This window comes from Tympanuchus pallidicinctus, unplaced genomic scaffold, assembly GCF_026119805.1.
Source record: "Tympanuchus pallidicinctus isolate F22 unplaced genomic scaffold, pur_lepc_1.0 scaffold12, whole genome shotgun sequence".
Classification (NCBI taxonomy): Eukaryota; Metazoa; Chordata; class Aves; order Galliformes; family Phasianidae; genus Tympanuchus; species Tympanuchus pallidicinctus.
Genome location: NW_026294637.1, coordinates 18,435,166 through 18,456,223, shown reverse-complemented (window position 1 = coordinate 18,456,223; position 21,058 = coordinate 18,435,166). Strand labels below are relative to the sequence as shown.

At 41.2% G+C, this 21,058-nt stretch overlaps 1 protein-coding gene across 7 annotated transcripts in view; it reads left to right on the top strand.

Moving 5' to 3' along the window:
* NEO1 (neogenin 1) overlaps positions 1-21,058 on the top strand; it is a 177,251-nt gene that overhangs the window by 74,118 nt on the left and 82,075 nt on the right. For all 7 annotated transcript variants that reach the window (XM_052672234.1, XM_052672232.1, XM_052672230.1 and 4 more), the window contains exon 5: positions 6,170-6,306. In XM_052672234.1, coding sequence (XP_052528194.1) covers positions 6,170-6,306 — 137 coding nt within the window. The remainder of the gene's footprint in view (positions 1-6,169; positions 6,307-21,058) is intronic.

Below are 21,058 nucleotides of genomic sequence, written 5' to 3'. Positions count from 1 at the left end.
TTCTGTTCAAGATTGGTACAGAAAGGAGTAAGGAAGAGTTCTGAACACTGAAAACTACAGTGGATTTAACTGATCTGTGCTGCAGAGCCTTTCTGGTCTGCCCGAATATGAGTGAGTGAAGCTGCCTTGCTTTGCTGGTGTTACAGAGCTATAGGAAGAAGCATGCTTCCAAGTTCATTAGGAGTTTCTGCACAGCCTGATCACAGAGCCTGCTACTTGTGCTTCTGCCTCAACAGAGGAGTGATTCAAACGGTGGCCAGCAAGAGTTCTTGAATTCCATTTTCCTTGATGGCTGTCCTGTTAATAGTTTGAATAGAGGAACTGAAAAAGCTTTTGAAGTACCAATAAAGATTTATTTTTGTTGGAGTAAAGCCTGTAGTTAGACTGGGTGCCTTAACTTGTTAGCATATTCTGTTAATTTAGTAACAAATCATATTTAATTTGCGTTAAAGCCCCTTTTATGTAAACAAAGTTTTTCTTATAAACGTGTATCTTCTTTATCCTAAGGAGAAAAAAAAAAAAGACCTCTCTCATGTGAACAGGCTTCAAGGCACCTTCTGCCTTCCAGAAGCTCTTAAATCATCTTTTGTCTATACACACACAATAGAGACGTAAATGTACACGTGTACATTTATGTTTATGCACATGCCTGTGAAATCAAGAAACAAAACTCAGCATGGTTAGGGAGCTTCCTATATTTTTTTTCTTTTTTATTCCTTGGTAAATAGGTTAGGCACAACACTGTGTTTGGTACTTTAGTCTTTTGGCTGTGGCAATTCAGGTAATACGAAACTAAGCATTTTATCACAAAGCTGTAGTTGTAACGAGAATCTGTGCAGAAACTTGTGTTCTAAGGAAAACAGATTGTCATAAAGGATTTACAATGCTTTTGACTTTTGGAAGTAAATATCTAAGACCAGAAAAAAGGAAGGTGTTTAATTTTGATGGAGTATCTGCCAAAGACTGCAGCAAGATTTATGTTAATGGACAAATATGAATAAACTTTAATGATGGCAGTGTTGACACTCACTCAAACAGGCAGCCTATAATGTGATGTATTGTGAAACCAGTTCACTGTGATAAAATATTTTCCAAAGTAACTTGAATGAGAAGGAAGGAAGCATTGAGTGTTGGATGAAAAGTAGATATATTTAATGCAATGCCAACAGTTTGTATTGTTGTAAAACTATCTATGAGGAGTCCTTCCAGAATGTGTAAATGGAAAGATTTTAAGGAAATGAGTGATGGTTGGGCTGCTGACTTTCTGGTAACTCATTGCTTAACCCAGAGAAGTCCATGAGAGACTGAACTGGCCAAGAGGTGGGGAAGGCTGTTCTTTAGAAGCTGAAGGGACTCTAAGTGCTTTGCACCATTGTGTCGTTGCTGTTTGATGCTTTGGAGAAGGAGGATACGTCACCATACAGAGCCTTGGTCTATTCCTTCAAGGTCTGTGCTAATGCATTCAGAATTTTAGACATAAAAATTGCTAGAAATCATGTTGAAAATTCCTAATGACCTGTCATTGGGAAAGCAAACTTGAATACAGAAAGTTCCATACCAACGTGCAGAAGAACTTCTTTATGGTAAGGGTGGTGGAGCACTGGATCAGGTCCTTCTGTGGAGATACTCAAGATCCATCTGGGCACCCATCTGTGTGACCTGTTGTAGGGAGCTGCTTTAGCAGGGGGTTGGATTCAGTGATCTCTTGAGGGCCCTTCCAACCCCTACAATTCGGAGACCCTGTGAGAGCTTTCCATTGAATTGATTTACTAGCCGTGTCAATAAACTTGAGATTGAAGACTTTTTTGCAAAACTGCATGGTGAGAAAGGGGAAGAAAAGATTGAACCCCATTCTATGTAAACGTATGGTGCTGGTCCTTATAGCTGGTCCTTATAGCTTATTTGAAGTGGAGATTCAAAATATGGAGCAACCCCCTGGACTCAGACCAAAGCAGATGAAATCAACCCTGCTGTGAATTTGCATGGCTATAAACTTATTATACAGAGGGTGTTTAGTTTAGGATCGGCATATATAATGCACACCTGCTCTGTCATACATATGCAGCCATTTCAATGTGGATTCTACCTTTTCGGCTGTATTTCCTCTGTAAACTCAGAACAAGTAGTGTCTCTGCCAGAAGGAGGCTGTCTTTACAGGAAGCTCTTCATTTATTTGTTTGTTTTTAAATAAGTGCAATCCTCTACATTGCCAACTTAATCTGATACCAAAGGCTGTAGAGGAGGTGTTGGATGAAGTCTTGGATTTTGCCAACTCTCTGACCTTTTTGTCTAAGGGTCCTGCTGTGTCAGAGTCTGTTGGTTAGTAAGTGCAGGAGGGATTCTCTGCTTTCATAATGCTGAGGTTGGGAAGTGAGGTTTTTCTGCAGTGGTTACTGAGGTGATTTTCACATTCTGGGATATGACTGCTGACTTTCAAATATTCTAGTGCTTTTTGGCTTGGAAGCCTTTGCACAATGTGTGGATTTGCTTTCTGCAAGTGTGTGCTTGAACAGCACATCTTTCTCAACTCAGTTTGTATCTGGACGTATATATGGCACGAAATACAGATCACAAGAAATGTTTATTAAAAGAAAAAGCTACCATAAATGAGGTGGCAGATCTGAAAACAAACAATTGAAAGGACCCAGGGCAATGTTATATTTTATTAAGGCTGTTGAAATACAGCAAATGTTAGGGCTGCTCAGCTTAGCTAAATGTTCTAAGCAAACGAAGTGCCTGCAGAAAGCTGTAACCTTGTTGTATAGTTAATCATTCCTAAAGTAAGGAAGTGGCAAAGCAAGGGGTTGCACGTGCAGCATTAATTCCAGGCTGTTGTTCTATGTGTTACAGTCTTCAGTGGTGTGAACACATTTCTTCCTCAAGACTCTACATGAATGTGTGATTTTTCTTATTTATTTTTTTAATAATTGTTTGCCAGGAGCTCCGAGTGATTTGTTCTGAGCGAATTACATTTGCTCAACTCGGCGAAGGTTAAACACAGCAGAGTAATTATGGAGATTTTTCCGGTGGTAGATCCCACAAAATAATCTAATTCCCTGTCTAATTTTATCAGCTGTACTTCACCACGATTGCAAAGAGATTGTGAGATGTTTTGGGCACGGTATTTTATAAAGGAGAAAAAAGCCCAAACCTCAGGCTATAACTGACTGCAGTGTTTTAATAAAGCCTTTCCATATTGCGTGATAATGAAATGCCGAATTCACGCACTGTTCTTGTATCCAGAGTAGCTCAAGGAATCGTGTATTACAGAAGTGTGTGACGTCGTGACTGAAGGCTGTATGGAGTACGTACAGCAGGCTTGGATTTCATTTTGCTCTTCTTTGATATTTGAATGATCTCTCGTTGTTTTTAATGTCACTTCAAGTTACGTTATGCTTCTGTATGGAGCCGATTCTTTGTCTCTGGCGTCAGAAATCTGATTGCTTCAGCCTTTTGTGGAAGTGCCTCACCATCCTGCAAAATTAAGACTTGAATATTGTTTTTACTTTATTACAAGAGCAGTTTTGCTTTAAGCCTGGAAATATTCCACCTCATAATGCATGCTAATGCATGCAAATGGAGTCATCAAGTAGTCTGACAATTTTTTCTTCCGTGTTTTTAACAGCAGTGAACCTGGATCCCATATTGGTAGACTGAACAGTCTCTTAGGTTTTCTTGATGAAAATAATCAAGTGGAATATTTTCTTTTAAAAGAGTAGCTTGTCTGAAGGTGGCTGGGAGCTCTATAGCCTTATTTCTTGCCAGAGGAGAGCACATGTTGAGGAAAGCTTAGAAGCTTTTCCAGTAGATGTGCAGGGATGCTAATTTAGGTATTGTGCTGCTCAGCTTCATTACAGTGCAGAATCGTGGAAAACTGGTCCTCTGAAGTAGAAACTTTTTGTTTTGGTCAAGTGCAACACTTACTGGGTCGTGCAAACACCACTTGAAGCAGGCAGTGGTGATTGAGATCTTTGAGAAAGTATTTTGTTGCCCAACGTGACAACTTCTAGCAATTTTTAATTGTTTTAGTAACATCTTAATTGCTGGTTGATCTATAATGGCTCATTAGTCTGTTGTCTCACCGTATGCATGTCACTGCACTTGTTGGAGGTTGGCTGTGAGGAGAGTCAGCACTGCAGAGGCACTGTGTGACCCAGCTGCTGTTGTTAGGTTGCTTTCAGCGCAGCCTTGGCCTGTCTAGCACTGTTTCCAAAATTAAGCTGTAGTGGTATTTTCTGTTCGCCTTAATGAAAGCCCGGCTGTGTTTCTGGGCTCTCAATGTCCAGGTGCAGACAGAGCTTCAAGAATTGGGGAGAACATCATTTTCTTAAACTGCGGGTGAACAGATTTGCCTTGCAGTCATTGCAGGCTGAGGCTCTTGGGTTCGCTTTCATTGCATGTGCTAATTGCAGGAGGTCGGTGTGGTTTGATTCTAGTGAATGTACCTGGGCAGATTCAATAAACAAAGGCAGTGATAGAAGGGAGAGAGGGAAGGTGCTACCAGCCTGACAGCTTCTCTGCACAGCTCCTTTGTACAGATTTTTCTTGCTCAAGGTAGTTAAGGAGGATTTTTCGCTGTCTTCAATTACCTCTAAAGCACTTTTTTTTACATACTAATCCCTCCTCTGGCCCATGATAAGCAGCTTCTGCCTCTTTCTGGCTGCAGCAACAAAAACAAATGGATCTAAATAGATACCATCTCCTTACTTTCTGTCCTTGAGCGGCTCCAAAACTAGTTTCATGACGGTGTTTCTGCTGTTTTCCTCATAGCTAGGACCTGCTGGCAGTGCCATCCACGTGTTCTTCAGACATTCCTCTTCTAAGCTCCTGATTTGTTTTTTTTTTGCACTCGAATTGCCTAAAATTCTTGAAGAACAAACTTTCTGAAGTCCTTTCAAACACTTGGCCCTTCTCCTCCTGTTCTTAGGTGATGGAAGTGACATCCCTTGCCTTTTGGTGTGCCCAAATAGGAAATCTTCGTGGGCACTTTGGAGGCTCTTAAGGAAGAGTGAAGGAACACTTAATTCCAATAAGGATTTTTTTTCTTTGGTTTTAAAATTTAGCGTATCAGAACTTGGATCAACAAATTAAAGTAATGTCGTAAATCAGTATTAGAGTGACTCGAAAGCTTTTGTGTCCTGATACTTTAGCTTACTGAATGGATGAGAGCGTTGGTTCTAGTAAGATAACTGTAGCATAATGTTTGGAGTCGAGGAAGCAGTTGAGTTGATATTTGTGCATTGGCTGCTCTGCAGAGACCAAAAAAGTCAACTGTGACCATGTGCTATGCAATGAATATCCTAAGATAACTCCATTTAACTCCATTCCCTCACATTGCAAAAAAAATTGTTTTCCAATGCTGGAGAGGAAACCATTAGATAGATTTTCTCTCTTTGTTTTCAGCTGCAAATAAGAATGATTTTGGATCAGGATTCGGTCACGATGTGTTGTCTCGTCTCTACTTTCTAACGGTGTTTTATTGAAGAGTAATGAAGGATTTTGGGAAAGGTCTTGTGCAAATTCAGATCACAGAAAGGAATGTGGTGGTTGCAGTGGGAGAACAACGTGGCTGAAGGCTGCATGAGAAGCATGTGGTTTGTGAGGGCTGGGCTACATGCTTTGTCCTGCATCCTTTAGGAGTCACACAGGGATTGATTCTGTATTGGAATTTAGTCAGCTTGTTAAATTTGTCATAATTATTTTAAAACTTGTATCTTATTCTGAATTCTTCTCAATCCCCAAGGTGGGTATTGCTGTACAAAACCTCAGTTGCTGTACGTTGTACAGTATGCATTCCTGTTCCTTGAGTCGTGCAGGTGTAACTCTGGCAAGCAGTAAGTCTGGCAACTCTTTCCAAGCAGTAAGTCATTACGTCTGCAAAGCATTTTTTATGATGTGATTGTTACTTTCTTTTCTCTTAAATTCTAGTCACTCCCCTGTGATTGTGGAATGGATATAGTTGAGCTTGGTTTAAAATCTGACGCCATAGCACGGAGTGCAACCGTGCAGTTAAATCTCATCTCTCTGAGAATGCTGTGTGTAAATGGCACCCAGAAACGTTATATCTACTCAGCCATTTCAGACAGAGGACTTGTACGTGCTTCTCTGTGGACACTCTGTGTAAATCCTTTTGCCCATCAGTTTCCCACTCTTGTCTTGTTCTGCACAGCTCCGAGAGGTTTGCGCTGCGTGCGGGGGGCAGCCTGCTCATCACTGATGTTACAGAGGAGGATGTTGGGACCTACACCTGCATAGCAGAGAACGAGAACGAGACGATTGAAGCTCAGACAGAGCTTGCAGTACAAGGTAGGAAGAATGGTTAATTTTCAGGGAGTGGATCTCCCGACTACTGTTCCTAAGGGCTTTATTTCTTATTTTCATGTTTTATCATTTCATAAAAATTCAAATGAGGGATTTGCTTATGTTACATGCATCTTGTACGGTTAAAAGCTGCTGTGTATCTTCATGCAATATGAAATGTGCTCGATGCGATATGCTCCAATAAAGAGGGAAAACGTCACAGCGTGCAGCTAATCATGTCTGAAAGTCTACCTGTAAAACTATTTGGGGTCTTCTACAAAAGGACATTACAGAAAGTATTTTTTAAAATTCTAAATATCCTGCTGCTTTCAAGGCAGAGATAATTATTTTGTAAGTCCTGGTTTTATTTTGTGTGTGTAATTGTCTTGCTTACTGATGGAAGCTGCTTTAAATAGAAGTAGCAGTGAATTGTTGATAATGCTGATTTAAAAACCTTTCATGTCACATGTGCAAATAAGGTTTTTTCCTTAATTGGAGCTTTATCTTGATTTAAGGTATTTCAGCTACCATTTAATTGTCACCTTGGTGACAACGTACAGTATCCTTGTAAGAGCTCAGTCGACTGGTTTTACAGGGGATTATGGCCCAAGCAAGTTTGTCTTAAAAACAAGTCTTGAAGGGATTAAAGATATACAAATAATCATGGAACAATGTCTAAGGAAGGCTTATCTATAGATAAAACCTTTTGTGGCAGAAATAAGATGTATTTCAGATTCTAATAGTGTGAAATGTAATGCAAAGGCATGCTCTTAGCAGAGTTCCTACTCTGCTCTCACCAGTGCATCAAAGCTTAAGAAATGTTACCATTTGTGGTATATTTACTGAATTTTTTGCATGTTTCACCTGGTGTCCAGGAAGAGGGCTGTGTTTCTGGTGTAGAACTGAGGAAGGTTAGACTGGGAGACGAAAAGCGTGTAAATGAAGAAGCAGCAAGCTTTTAGAAGAAGTTGGCCATTACTGAGCAGCTGAAGTCCCTCTTAGGAGGGCAGAGTATAACATAAGGCTTTCATTGGTATCTGCAGCATGCTTATTTCAGAATCACAGAATGGCCAGGGTTGGAAGGGACCTCAAGGACCATGAATCTCCAACCTCCCTGCCACATGCAGGGCCACCAACCTCCACGTTGAATGCTAAACCAGGCTGCCCAGGGCCCCATCCAACCTGGCTTTGAACACCTCCAAGTATGGGGCATCCACAACCTCTCTGGGCAGCTGTTCCAGCACCTCACCACTCTCATATATTATCCTGTAGCTGTATTTCATGCTGTCCAGTTCTGTGCAAATCAAAACGTGACCAAGGTGCTGCACTTGCTGATGAGGGAGCGCTCTCCTGAGCACGCATTGTGCTCTCTCTGCATTCTCAACCCCTGTCCCCCTTAACTTTGGCTTCACCTTGTGTTTTTCTGCTGACTGCTTTGGGGACTGGCTTCCTGAGCATCTCTTCAGCCTCACATAGGCTGCTGGTGCAGAGGCATTTTATTTAGCTCTGCCCTTTGCTAAAGCTTGGGGAAGTCTATTTGGTGAGGGCTGTCAAAGTGCAGCATTGCCCTAATTTGACTTGAAGAGTTTTGAAAGCCAGCAAATTCAGGTCATGCAGCAAGCACCATTTTTCTTATCTCAGTTTTTGGGCTGGAAGAATGCAGATAGGCACTGTCTTAAATACTTAAGGGCTTGATGATTCATTGCACTTTATGATAGTTTAATGCAACTCGTAGTGTGCTGTTTAATTCAGTTCCAAATTATCTATTTTATGGCATTGGCTTTCAGTTTTATGGGCAGTGGCAGAAATTAATATTATTAATGGTATGATACAATTAAGAAAGGAAATCAAAGATAACGCTGAGATTATAGTCTTAATGTAGACTATACAGCCAGGTCACTTGGGGATGAAAGTGGTCTTGAGATCACTCTTAGCTACTTAGCTAAACTAATGTGATTTCTTTTTTCCACTGCAACAATTTAGAATATGTTCTGCCAATTCTTTTATGCTGGTTTTTTTTTTTTTTGTACATCTGGCACACAAAAAAAATCTTTTAATGCCTCAGAATTAAAATATATTGAAGATTATACAGATGCATTTTGGAAGTTGGATTTCTGGTTTTATTTCTTAGTTCTAATCTCACTTAATTCCACTTTCCTTGGAGAGGTCACCAGAGTGTAATTGTATTTCTCCATTACTATAATTTGCTGAAGGATTTGAGTAACTGTTACCTGATCGTTGTATCATTTTCTTCTAGAATGGAAAAATCGTCTTCTACCACCTACTAATGACATGATTTTGCTTAATTTAGGCTTATTCTGTCACTCTTAGGGATAAGGCTGACAGGAATTCATATAAAAAATCCAGGCTTTTGGTATCTGATCCTTTTCTCATCTATTTTTCTGCATCTTTTGAAGCATGTGGCTTGTTTTTGGGGGAGATTTCAGAAGTATACTAGTATTACTTTGCTACTGCAGTCAATCTTTTCTTTTTTTTCCTCTTAATATTTCACAGTGGCAATTCAGTGAGTCATTTGTAAATCTCTACGTAAGTGTGGCATTATTTGACAGCATTAGGAGGGCTGGAGTGAACTGGCGTTCGCTTTGGTGACTCTCAACTGAGGTTAGAAACTACCCATTTTATCTAGAAGCAAGCCTAAATTGTGCGTGGAGTAAAGAGCACTCACTAATTATTGCTTTGTTCCAAGACCACCTTTTCTCCATCCCTTAATAAGGATACAAAGGCCTGGAAGGTCACATGCTTAATTCCACCATGCAACCCCAGCAGCAGCAAGCTGCCCTGCATCTCTGCTGTCAACTGCTGCCATGCATCCTCGCTCTTCCAGGGCTGTAAGGACACAGTCACTGCCCTTTGTTGTTTTTGGTAGGGTACCTTGATGCATCTCACGTGTGAGTGTGTGGTGCGCTCAGCTAGAAAGGAATAGGTAAATTCAGCTGTTCTTCCCAAGGTAGATGAGAGATAATTGAAGGCAGCTTATTTCTAACTGCATAAAAATATATCAAGTGCTCAGCCCTCCAAGGTAATGTCTTTCTGTTAAATTTGGAACCGTTTTGAATTCATCTAAATGTTACCTTCGTGTGGCAAAACTTAGTCAGTTCACATTGCTGACACTGAAGGATGCCATCTGTTTCACATCCTTGGAGGCAGTCTTTTGAACAGTCTATTCTGTGTAATTTAGAGGGGGAAAAAAAAGGTGTTAGAAGGAGTCTCATATTGCCCAGATACTTGGTATTAAAAAAATATGTGGTTTAGGTTCTTAATGCATATTGTGGACTGAATCTGGAAAAATCTGGCTTTGACTGGAAAGGATTACACCAATTAATTGGAAGGGTTTTAAGGGTTGAGGAGTGTTCTAAGGATTTGTTTTCTCTGTCCTCTTATCTACAAAATGTATCTGGGAGCTGGAGTTAGGAGTTCAGAACACTAAAACCCAAAGTATGTCCTGGAAGATGATGGGTTTTAGTCTAAGTTCTACTAACTGCATGGAATGAATTCAGTCCGTACTGCTGTGTGACACAAGCTGTTCCCCAATGAAGGTGGGCTCCATCTCTACTTCCCTCCTCCCCAAGACCTTTCAGTCATCTGCAGGCTCAGCTGCCTTTCGTGTGCCCTAGGGCACCTCTGTTAACTTAAACAGACGTTTCTGAGCGATTGGAGTTGATCAGTTCATTTTGACTGAAGCGGTTTAGGGAGCCCTTGGCTGTGGAGCTCAGTGGTGGATCAGATAGGTGATTTTCAGGTGTTTTACTTGAAAAGAGGAGGATGTGCCTCAAAGCAGACTCACAGTGCTGCTCTGCTCCAAATAGCTGCAGCAAATAGGGTTGTGGTTACACGTATGCAAATCAAGATTTCACGTCGTGCACCACGCTGTAGACTTCATGTTCAGGGAGTGCTTTGAAGCTGGAAGAACACATTAAATGTCCTGAGGTTGAGGCGATGTCTGTGGTCGAGATGATCCTAACTCCTCAAGTTTAGCATTGCTGAATCCTGTCCGTGTTTGAGACGGTCGTTAGGGCAAAACGTGCAACAGGTAAGGTGTGTGTGGCACCCCGTTCTTGCTCATTTTACTTAATCTTTGGTGCAAAATGTCTTGGGCCCGGTACCTTGCAGATCCCATTGCCAGGTGAGGTTGTTTCCCATTCAGGAGGCAATAACTCAGTGTCTGAAAGCCTTTGGTACCAACTCCTGTTTCAGTTGTTGACAGCGCTCTTCCCCTTCCTGTCAGCAGGAGGAGTGGCACTGGGACCCCATTTATTGATGACACGTGAGTTGAGAGCGCTGGAAAAATGTGTTTTGTGCTCACCGGTAATGAAAGAATCTGTAGCATTTCCCTCAGATAAGGGTGGGAAGTGTTGAAAGGGAAGCTGGGGAAACAAGCGGTAAATGTATTGAAATGCAGTCGGCTGGCTTCTGTTCTGCCTGAAACCTGCGGCCTGCAGAGCCGTGGCTGTAAATACTGAGGAGGTTAGAAGTTCATTCTTCATCTGAGAAATATTTCACGTTTATTACAGTGTCCAGAGCCCCTGGGATTTCTGCGCATAGCGTGGCGCAGGTTAGATCACTGTGCGAGCTTCCTGCCGCCCGTCTTGGTGCTTGTGTTGTAGGTAATGAGCTCAGAGGGAGTTCTCTCTCTGTGCTGAAATATTTACTGCTGCTAATACTGAACCACAAAATAATAAAACAAACAAACAAGAAAAAGATTCCATTTCCATTTTTTTCCTTAGAAAATTGATATGGCGGGGATGAGGTCTTCAAAATAAACAGCTTTGTACTTCCCACTTGTGTGAGATTTAGAATTGCTCTTTTTTTTGTCTGTATTGTTACCTTTCGGTGATGTTTGCAGTTGCAGAAAGCTGGCTCTTGGGTCCTCTAGGGCAGCATGCAGTGTCTGATAACGCATCTTAATTACCGTAAATTAAACGCCTCACTGTGTCGATGTACCCAAATTAAAGATCATAGTGAGTAGTTATTTTAGTGGTACATTGGAAGTTGCACATGGCGGCATTCTGATCACCACCTCAGATGTTCTCCCGGAGCAACTAAATGGGGGAAAATAGCAAACACAGAAGGATTTTGATAAATTTTGTGCTTTGAAAGGAAATGCTTGCAATATTTTCAGTGCAGCTTCAAAGCTTTATGCAAATGAAGGATCCTTATTCTAGCCAAAAAACCCTCATACGTGACGGTGCTTTTCTTGCAGTGTACAAATGGCCTTTTTTGTGCTTGCAGTGCAAGTGCCGGGTAGCAATTTAGATAATGAAAGAGATCCAAATAAGGTCTGTATTTTGTCTAGCCAGTAGGCTTTAAATTATTAAGCAGTGACACGCATTTGAACAGGTTGTTATTTCAGCTACACTGGTTGGTGTTTGGGACTGTACCAGGAGAACGGTGCTGGTGGTGTGGCATACCTTATTGCTCTGTCACTTAAACAACATCTGAGGTGGGGAAAATCAGTTTCTACACTTGGAGCAAGGCTTGGTGCACCCAAAAGATGGATTAAAGTTGTAATTGAGATGGGTAAGGTTGGAGATCTTGTGTTTGCAGCAAATACCCGCTTTTCTTTGCCTCCTGTGGAGAGCCTTTACAGTGCTCTGGTAGAGTCTGTGTGTCCAAGAGCACCAGTCGCATCCTGAGCCAGTAATCACACGTGAGATCTGTAGATGATTGTGCTTTGGCCAAAATACCTTTTGTGCTGTTTTCAAGTCTGTTTGTGACAAATGAAGACCAATGGTGTTCTGAGGTGTATTAAAAAAAGCATGGCCAGCAGGTCAAGAGAGGTGATCCTGCCCTCTACTCTGTCCTTGTGAGGCCATGTTTAGAATACTGTGCCCAGTTCTGGGCTTCCCAGTTCCAAGAAGACAGGGAGCTCCTAGAAAGAGTCCACTGTAGAGCCACAAAGATGATGAAGGGCCTGGAGCATTTTCTTAATGAGGAAAAACTGAGTAACCTGGGTCTGTTCAGCCAGGGGAGAAAAAGGCTGGGGGGAGATTTGATAAATATTTGTGAATATGTGAAAGGAGGGAATATGTGGGAGGCAAATGGGTGAGGCCAGGCTCTTCTTGGCTGTGTGCAGTGACAGGACAAGGAGCAGCAGCCTAGAGCTTGAATGCAGGGAGCTCTGCAGTGCCATGCAGAACTGCTTTATGGTAAGGGTGGCGGAGCGCTGGAACGGGCTGCCCGGAGAGGTGGTGCAGTTTCCTTCCGTGGACATATTCAAGATCCGTCTGGGCACCGACCTGTGTGACCTGTTGTAGGAGCTGCTTTAGCAGGGGCTTGGACTCAATGATCTCTTGAGATCCCTCCCAACCCCTGTGATTCTGTGAAATCAGGTGATTTAAGTCTAGACCACTCAATATAACAGCTTTCCCTTTATCAGGTCACCATATCCTTGCATCTTTTTTATAACATCTCACAAAATGTTTTAAAAAAAAAAAGACTGAGCTCAACTGCTGCATCACTGTCATCTGTACCAAATTGCGTTGTCTTATCTACTGCTGAGGTTTCAGAGAGAGCATTCAGTCCTGGCCCTGCACTTTCCATGTTTTGCACAAAGAGCAGCTTGATTCAGTGCCTGCACCTTGCTAACCAACCTGAGCTAATTGGGTTCAGGCTGGGCATGTTAAGACTTTCTTTAAAAACAAATCAAAACAAGTATGGAAGGAAAAGTTGTAACATCTTAGACAACGTTAGCCTTGTCTTCCCAGAGTACAGCTGAGATCTCCTCTGCTGCAGGCGCTTTGATGAGAGTTAATGCCATCCTCCTTGGGAAACTGTGGATGTTTGAAAAGTGCATTAAATCGTGTAACAGCAGAATGATACGTCGGGGTGACTCTTACTTTAGTATTAAGCTTCCATTATTACTGGAAACAGTTCTAGGGGAGAAATTCAAACCAACACTGAAAATTGCTAAAACCTTTCTCATACCTTCTAGATTACCTTTATTGATTTCTGTTTCTAATTAAGCCCTGTGCTGTATCTTGATCATAGGCCACACTTCAATTAGAGGTTCAGAAGATGCTGTGTTAACCCTCCTGCTCTCGGAGACTCCTGTCTGGGACTAACTATTCCATCTGTGCTGGTTATCTTAAAACTGTAGTAGTTGAGATGCAGCTATTATAACAGTAAAGAGAGTACTTCAGCTTTGTAGATGTTCTTTCTTCCATCTCAAACTGTAACACAATTTCCATTACTGATCTTTGCTCAAGTGCTACAAAGAAATGCAGTGAGTGCAGTCTAATGAGGGGAAGGTATCCGAGCTGAACTCACTATTGCACTTCACTGTAATAAGTGAAGCCTTTGACAGTCCTTGCTGCTCGTTTTAAGTATTGTTTCACGTTTATGGAGCTGCCTAATCTACTTGTTGATTTGATGGAAATAATATGAGTGTGGATAGTTTTCTTCAGTCATTTCTGCATGTCACATTCATTCAAGGGTAGTGTTAGAAAGACTTGTTCACACATACTCAGAAATGTGCGTGGGATGGGGAGACAAAAGATTGTATGCGTATTGTAAGAATTTGCTCAGGTTTTACTAGGAGATCAGATGTGCCCATTAAACTTTCACAAAAATAAAATGTTCCTTCCATCTGCAACAGATCATACTGTGGTGCTCTATATTGTGCTCTAACTTCTGTTGCCCACCGCAGTTTGGCAGGACTCCTGGGCTCAGCAGGACCTCTGTCTCAGCTTAGAGCTGCTCATTTTCTAAATCATACTCTGCATTCAGTGAGCTGTTGTATTTTTTTTTTATACAACAGAAACAACTACTTTAACAGTACTGATGCAGCAATATTGACTTTGCGAGATATAGACAAAATGTTATGGAGATGGCCCAGAGCACCCCTACTGATCTGTCCAGTTCTCGCCACTTGTTGGAGGCATATGATGCTGAGGCTTGTTAGAGAAAGCTTGCAACAATTCTTAATAGAGACAAAACAATTTTATTTCTTTAATCCTGTTTCCAAAAATGATGAACGAACTTTGCTTGGACTTTGAAGGAGGGAGGTACAAGGTGATCACCTTGCAGCAGCCCAAATGCTTAAGGTTTGGGGATGTTGCTGCAGAACAGGGAAAAGCGAATCTTGTGAAGTATTCCTTGGGCAGACTTCACAAGCAGTTCTCTCTGCTTGAGATGGGAAAACACTCCAGGGAGGTCAGGGCTGGGTGGTTTTCTGACTTTACTTGGGGTTGGGGCAGCTGCCCCATGGTGCCTTTGAACAGCGCCTAACGGGATGATCTCTGAAACCCGACAGAGGTTGCAAATGTGCTTCACAAAGAGGTGCACCCTTCTCCCATGAAGCACCCACAGGCTGAGGAGCTGCTGTGGAGGCTTTGCAGACAAGCCACTCAGACAAGCCACATCATCCTTTTGTTTAAGATGTTGTGCAGCAGAGCTGCCAATATGGTGTGTTCAGCTGGCAGAGCACAACACCCACCTGCTGACAGCGAGGGCCAGGAACTGGAAATGGGCGTACCATCCCTGTGAGCTGCTGGCACAGGATGTAAGAGACAGTGCTCGTAAACCTGAAATGAATCCCACTCTTTGATCATGCTTGACTGGGAATGTCATGCCCCCGTTGCATCCAGAAACGTCAGCTTGCAGCACGTGCTCTTCCCAGCAGTGCTGATTTCCTGCTACCAGGCAGGAAAGACCATGGATGTGGCAGTTCTGTTTTTGGGAATGAGCTCTCAGGAGCAGCCCAATGGTGGTAACGTGGTGATGCAAGTGAAGCCAGAACGATCTCTAGGTAATGTTAATAATAATAATAATGTTGCAAGGTAGGCTTTTTTTATTCAAGAGTGTCTTATCTGAGTAACTGACAACCATTAATTATGAGGCTTTTCTGCAAGAAACATCTGTAACTCATTAAACAACTTGATTGCATGTAGAAAAAATTTCTTTGTGCTATGTAGGTGCATTACAGTTATCAAACAGACTGTCATGGGAGGTGGGAGGTAATGCCTTAGAACTGCCCATGCAGTGAACATGAGGTATGCCGTGAACTTTAAAAGAAGAAAAGCTTTGTGATTCATCTTATTTATATATATATATGGAGGGAGAGAGAAAATAGCGTTAAGAAAGCCAAAACCAAATTATCAATAACCCATACAATTTGCACAAATGGCTTTGCTTGTTCTAAATGTTCTTGAGTAATCCCTGGGGATAATGAAAATGTTACTAAATTAAGCAGCAGTGGCTTGAATATCTACAGTGTAGAAACTGATATTGAACTAAGGGAATTGTAAAAGCTGTTCTCTCTTTCAGCTAGAATTTCTAATAAATTAAGATGATATTAATGGGGGTCTGAACCAGCTGCTGCTTTATGGAAAGAAATACCTTCCCTACAGAATGGTTTTTAAAAAGTAAATAAGGTTGTTCTCATTACTTTTCTTGGCCTAGCCTGCCAGTTACAAAGATGTACTTTTTTGTCCAAGTTTTATATTTATTTTCTCTTCTTCCAACTCAAGATGTATTTCAGTGAAGAACTGCAAAATTAGTCACCTGTTTATCTGAAGACCTCTCTTCAGGCAATCTTCAAGACCAGGCTGCAGGACAGAGGGTAAAACAAAAAAAAAAACAAAACCACCCAAAATGTGACACACATTCATCCAGCTTTAAACTGGTCATATGCTTTCAGTACAGCCCTTGGGTGTACTGCAGTGCTTTTTCAGGGCAACAGAGCACTACTGAGGTAAGAGAAACACACATAGAGGGGTGACTAAAGGTAGAGCAGTACAGATGTTCTTAGACATGAATGCATGATCTTCTTAAGGCATTTCTCTCTCAAAGACACTCTTAACAGTATCATTAATTAACTGTTTGTGGATAGAGCAGGTATCTTTATTCCTTGTCTGTTATTGGGTGAAGCTGTAGGCACGTGCATGGTTGCCAGGGTTATAAGTATGAATTGAGATGCTGTCTGTCTGTCAGCTCCATGGGGATCCGCACTTGGAAACCCCAGGTGTGAGGCTGAGGAAGCATGGGATCCTGTCCACGTTCAGTGCACAGTGACACATTCACTGCTCTGTCCATCCTTTTCCCAGGTTTGCTTTAACATAAATGAGATTTTTTATGTTAATGGTGGAAATACCTCATAGTGGCAGTTGTTTGGAAAGAATTTAATCCTTTTCTCTCTTTCTTGAATCAGCCCTGGCTTGTTGCATAAATGCAACAAAATACCATTACCTTTGGTTCTGGTTTAAGAAATGCTATGTCTGCATGAGCAGTACTTAAGGAGTGCTGCTTATACTAAGGAAGCCATGTGTGCCTTACGTGGTGTCTGCTATGCTAGCAAAGATGCTTTCTTCAGACTCCAGAAGGAAAAAAAGAAGCTGAGAAAGGTGTGGTTGCATCAAAAACCTACAGCCGGGGCTCCTACCCCACAAATGGGGTAGGAGGCACAATGAGTGCTGACACAATCTCTCATGTTGGTCTTACCTTCAATAAAAGTGGGATTTACCTGCTGTAAGACCTACCAACTTGACCTTGGTGTCAGTTGCACAGTGATGAGGAATGGAGCACTATTTAAAAAAGGGGATGCAGGCAGTCCTGCATTAGCCAATATTCTGCTCCCTAGTTTTCAGCAACTATGCAATGACTGCCTTCTTGCATTAAAATGTCTCTCTGAAATAATATTCTTGAGCATTTTTCTTGTAATTCTGAGAATGCATGCAGTTAAGCCTGCTACCTGTGTTTTCTCCTACCGGTTTCATCTTGTTTCTGGATAAAGTGCTGTCCTTCATATTGCTTGGAACAGAAGGATTTAGTTCCATGAGTGGCCTTGCCATGCGTGACATGCACGAACACATATGCACACTGCATGAAGCATGCCACTGTGTTCCTTGTGACTTAGACAAGAGGATTAATGAATATTGAATGCACAACTGACTCGATACTATAACAGATGTAAGTCTGCTATGGTGATGTGAGAAAGGTGAGGCACTTTGTAGCCCAGCTTTTCTTCCTAGTACTTTTGAATACATGCTAAAGACTGAAGGTTGCAGGAGGTATGAAATACAGTATAGGCTTTGTTTTGTTTTTAATCCCTATGAAAAAGACGTGACGTTTAAAATTTCAATTAAAAGTGAAAGATGAAAGATTCAGTAGTAATTTTTAAATCACAAGTGTGAAAGATTTCCAAAGAGTTTAAATGTGTGAACTAAGAAGCTCATTAAAATGCCTTCTTCCTCTAAGTGAGAACTCTTTTTATAGAAATCATGCCCTAAATGGCAAGTATTTTTTGTCTGTGTATCAGGGTCATCCTTCCACATTTAATTGCTTGAATCAAGCTTTAAGCTTGATTCTTGAATTTGTAGGTTGCAGTTGTGAGGTTTTTCTTTTTTGCCATTCCAAAAGACATTTCTGCAATGTTTTTGCACCCCCAAAATTTGTGATGAAATCTGAGAGTTATTCTGAAATAGAAATGCTGCATAACTGAGCAAGTCTCTAGGGAGAGACCATAACGTTAAGTAGATGCATGCTTTCTTTTAAGTTAAATTTTCATGATAGTTAAGCTGGCTCTCATACCACAGGATAATTTATTTCTCTAATGGGAGCTAGATGCTACACTTACTTAGATGCCTTATTATAAAAACCAGAACCCTTGGAAGCCCTTGCTAGGGAAGTATATGCCAAAGTTACAAAGATGAAACAATTCACAAATTTGTGAAGGACGTGGGTTATCAGTGTTAACTTATTCCCTTAGCAGTCTTGTAGTTAATGAGTTTCTCTTCATGATGAGAATAATTTAGAAGAAAAAACACCGTGGAGTTTTAGTTTATCCTATAAACAGAACTTGATAATGGAACTAAAGAAACAAGGGTAAGCACGGCATACTGCACAAGGTGCAAGGAGCTTTGAGGCAGGTGTGATTTCTGCCCTTTGGTGACACTTGGGAGGCTCTGTCTTTGGAAGGATGTTGGAAGGGAGGCTGTCAGGTGGTGTGAACAGGATGCAAAATGGCATGTAAAGGAAACTGGGAGTGCAGCAACCTCATTAATGGTTACCTAATGTCAGGGGAAGATTTTTATATTGGCTGTTTTTTCTAACCAGACTGGACTATCCTGTAAGGAGTGAACGATGCAGTTGTATTTGCAAGCCTGCATGCTGTCTTTCAAGAACCTGAGGGCAGCAACAAAGCAAAAAGACTAGAAGTGCAGTTTAAAATGTCAGCCTTCTCTTTTGAGGTGGGTCCAGCAGTTCACAGCTTCTGAGAGTTAAGTCATGCTGCTAAGCATACATTTTCAGTAAAATCAGATGTTTTACCAGAAGTTGTGTGTGCGGCTTTGGGGAGAATGTTTAAAATAGCATTTTGCCATTTCACTCTCCTTTTGGGAAATCAATTTTCTTTGCCTTTTCAGTACGTGTAAAATTAATAACTTTGTTTGCTGACAGTGTCAACAACAAGGTAGCTCTCAATTATGGCATTTACCTGTTGCCATTTTGCTTTCTTGAGTACAATTTGAAATGGCACATAAACCATTTCTCACTTTCCTAAGTGAGAAAGTAGCAGAAAACTAGAACACGTGGGTACTATCCTACTGCATTCTCTTTGGTGTAGAAAATCCAGAAGGCCCAAATCATTGCACGTTGAGTCACTCACTGGTTGAAGGCTGGAGAGCTCTTCCAGAGTAGTAAGTATGGAGTGGAAAGGAGGTAAATACAACAAACACAAAATCACTGGAAGCTTTGTGGAGATGAAGTGAGAGAGGTTTGCTGTACAAGATCAGGCTACTGAGGTTTCCTGAAATGCAGCACATCTGTCCTTGGCATTAACTGTAGATTTCCTTCCAGACATAAGCTTAATCTGAATGTTGCATGGTTATTGCTGTACTAATTTGCTTAAATTATCATTAGTGTACTTAACTGTTATAGGATTGATTGTCAGAGTTGCTAATCTCCCTCTTTTGATTGTAATTGCAATAGTTAGGCATCAACTCGGAGCACTATAAGCAAGAGAACTGAGGATTTAAATAATTTGCCAATTAACTTTTGTGAAATTTAGCTGGATTGTAAGCAAGCGCGATGGAATTGAAGAAATACAGATTTTGTAATGCTGCTTAGGTGGATTCCATTAGCTCTTTTATCTTCTAATACTGTTCATAAAGCTCTGCCATCAACCTCGTAATGATACGGTAATGTTAAATGGGGAGTTTGAGTACTTGGAAAAAATATTGTGTCTTCTGATCTCTTTGCAGCTCTCAGCCTTGGTTTCTTTAGTTTCATAGTGGATTTTAATTGTTGGTTATTGTTTTCCAAGTAGAAGTGCAGAAGAATGATGGTTATGAAGAGGAGTGGTGTCTTTGCTATTTGCCTGGTCTCGCTCAGCTGCTTTATCTGTGATAAAGTGGTTTCTGTTTAATACACTGAAATGAGAATAATCCAGATTTTACATCACTTCTTCCTAATTTATGAACAATAACTGCTTTGTATCAGTATTATGATTGCTCTGCAGTCTTCTGTTTCTGATTGCTAGGAGGAATTGTTTTCTGAAACGCACAATTTACGAAATCTGTTTGAGTAAGAATTGCATCTCAAATTCTGTGATTTCTTAAGGAATCCAACACTTAGTGGACTTTATTTTGTTAAAGAACTTGACTCTGAGGTATGTGCTTTGCCCCAGTTCCTTTCGCTTCCTGTGAGATGCCGTAACTGAAACAGCAATGGCTTTTGTACTGGGTACAGTTTCAAGATAAGCAAGCTGCAAATGCAGGCTTTTGGCAAATTCCTAATTGTGCTTTGAAATCATGCAGATTTTTTTCTGCTTCTGTCAGTTTCTTCCTTTCAGATTGCAGAAATTAATCCCAGGACTTGGTTATTTTGGCTTAGGTTTACACTGAGCAGGCTGAGCTTACTGGGGGACTTCCTGCAAGCCACAGCCCTCTTGGCTAACCTTCTGCTAAGGGAGGAATGCACTGTGGCATGCAGCTTGGCTTCCCTGGGTTCACATAGAGCTGCCATTCGAGAACTGATTCTTGCAGTGTGATGACAGTTAAGTCTGTAAATTCTGACATTAACAACACTGGAAATCTGAAAGATAATTTAGAGTTGCTATTGTGCAACTGATGATACAGTTCAAAGCTAGATTGCCTCGTTAGTTCTCTTCTTGTATCTGGACGTGGTTAAATTGTTAGGAGCTGATGTTTTACAACAAGAGCAAATTGGAACATAACATTGCGGTACAGCGTGGGGGGATGTTCCTGTTCAGTCATAGACAAACAGAAAGATGTTCTGCATCAGCCCCCTTCTAACTCCTCCGATGTCCACGATGACAATCTGTTTAAAGTCATCTCAGTGATAAAACTGTGGACAGATCAGTTTTATTATGCACACATTTTTGTGAAAGATACAAACCCAGAAATACTTAAGTGACCACACTAGACCAATTGGCAAGCTCTTCTCTTTGTTATCTTGTTCCCCACGTTGCCCAAAAGCAGATGGAAGAGAGAGTTTAAGGAAGCTGAAAGAATATACGTGCTTCCCTTGAGCACGATCTCATTCTCATTTCAGCACTGGGATTTTCTGAGCTACGTGAGGTTTCTACATTCTTTAGCAATTTCCAGTAGATTTCTTTTCTGTTGGTCTGTCCATAGCACCCAAATGTAAACGTCTGGTACCCACAGCATCCCATTGCACTGCCAAGACCAACAAGATCTTTTAGTTTCAAATCCAGTCACTGTTAACTTCAATTTCTATTTTTTTTGTTTTCTACTGCATGGGAGATTGCATGGGAGATTCT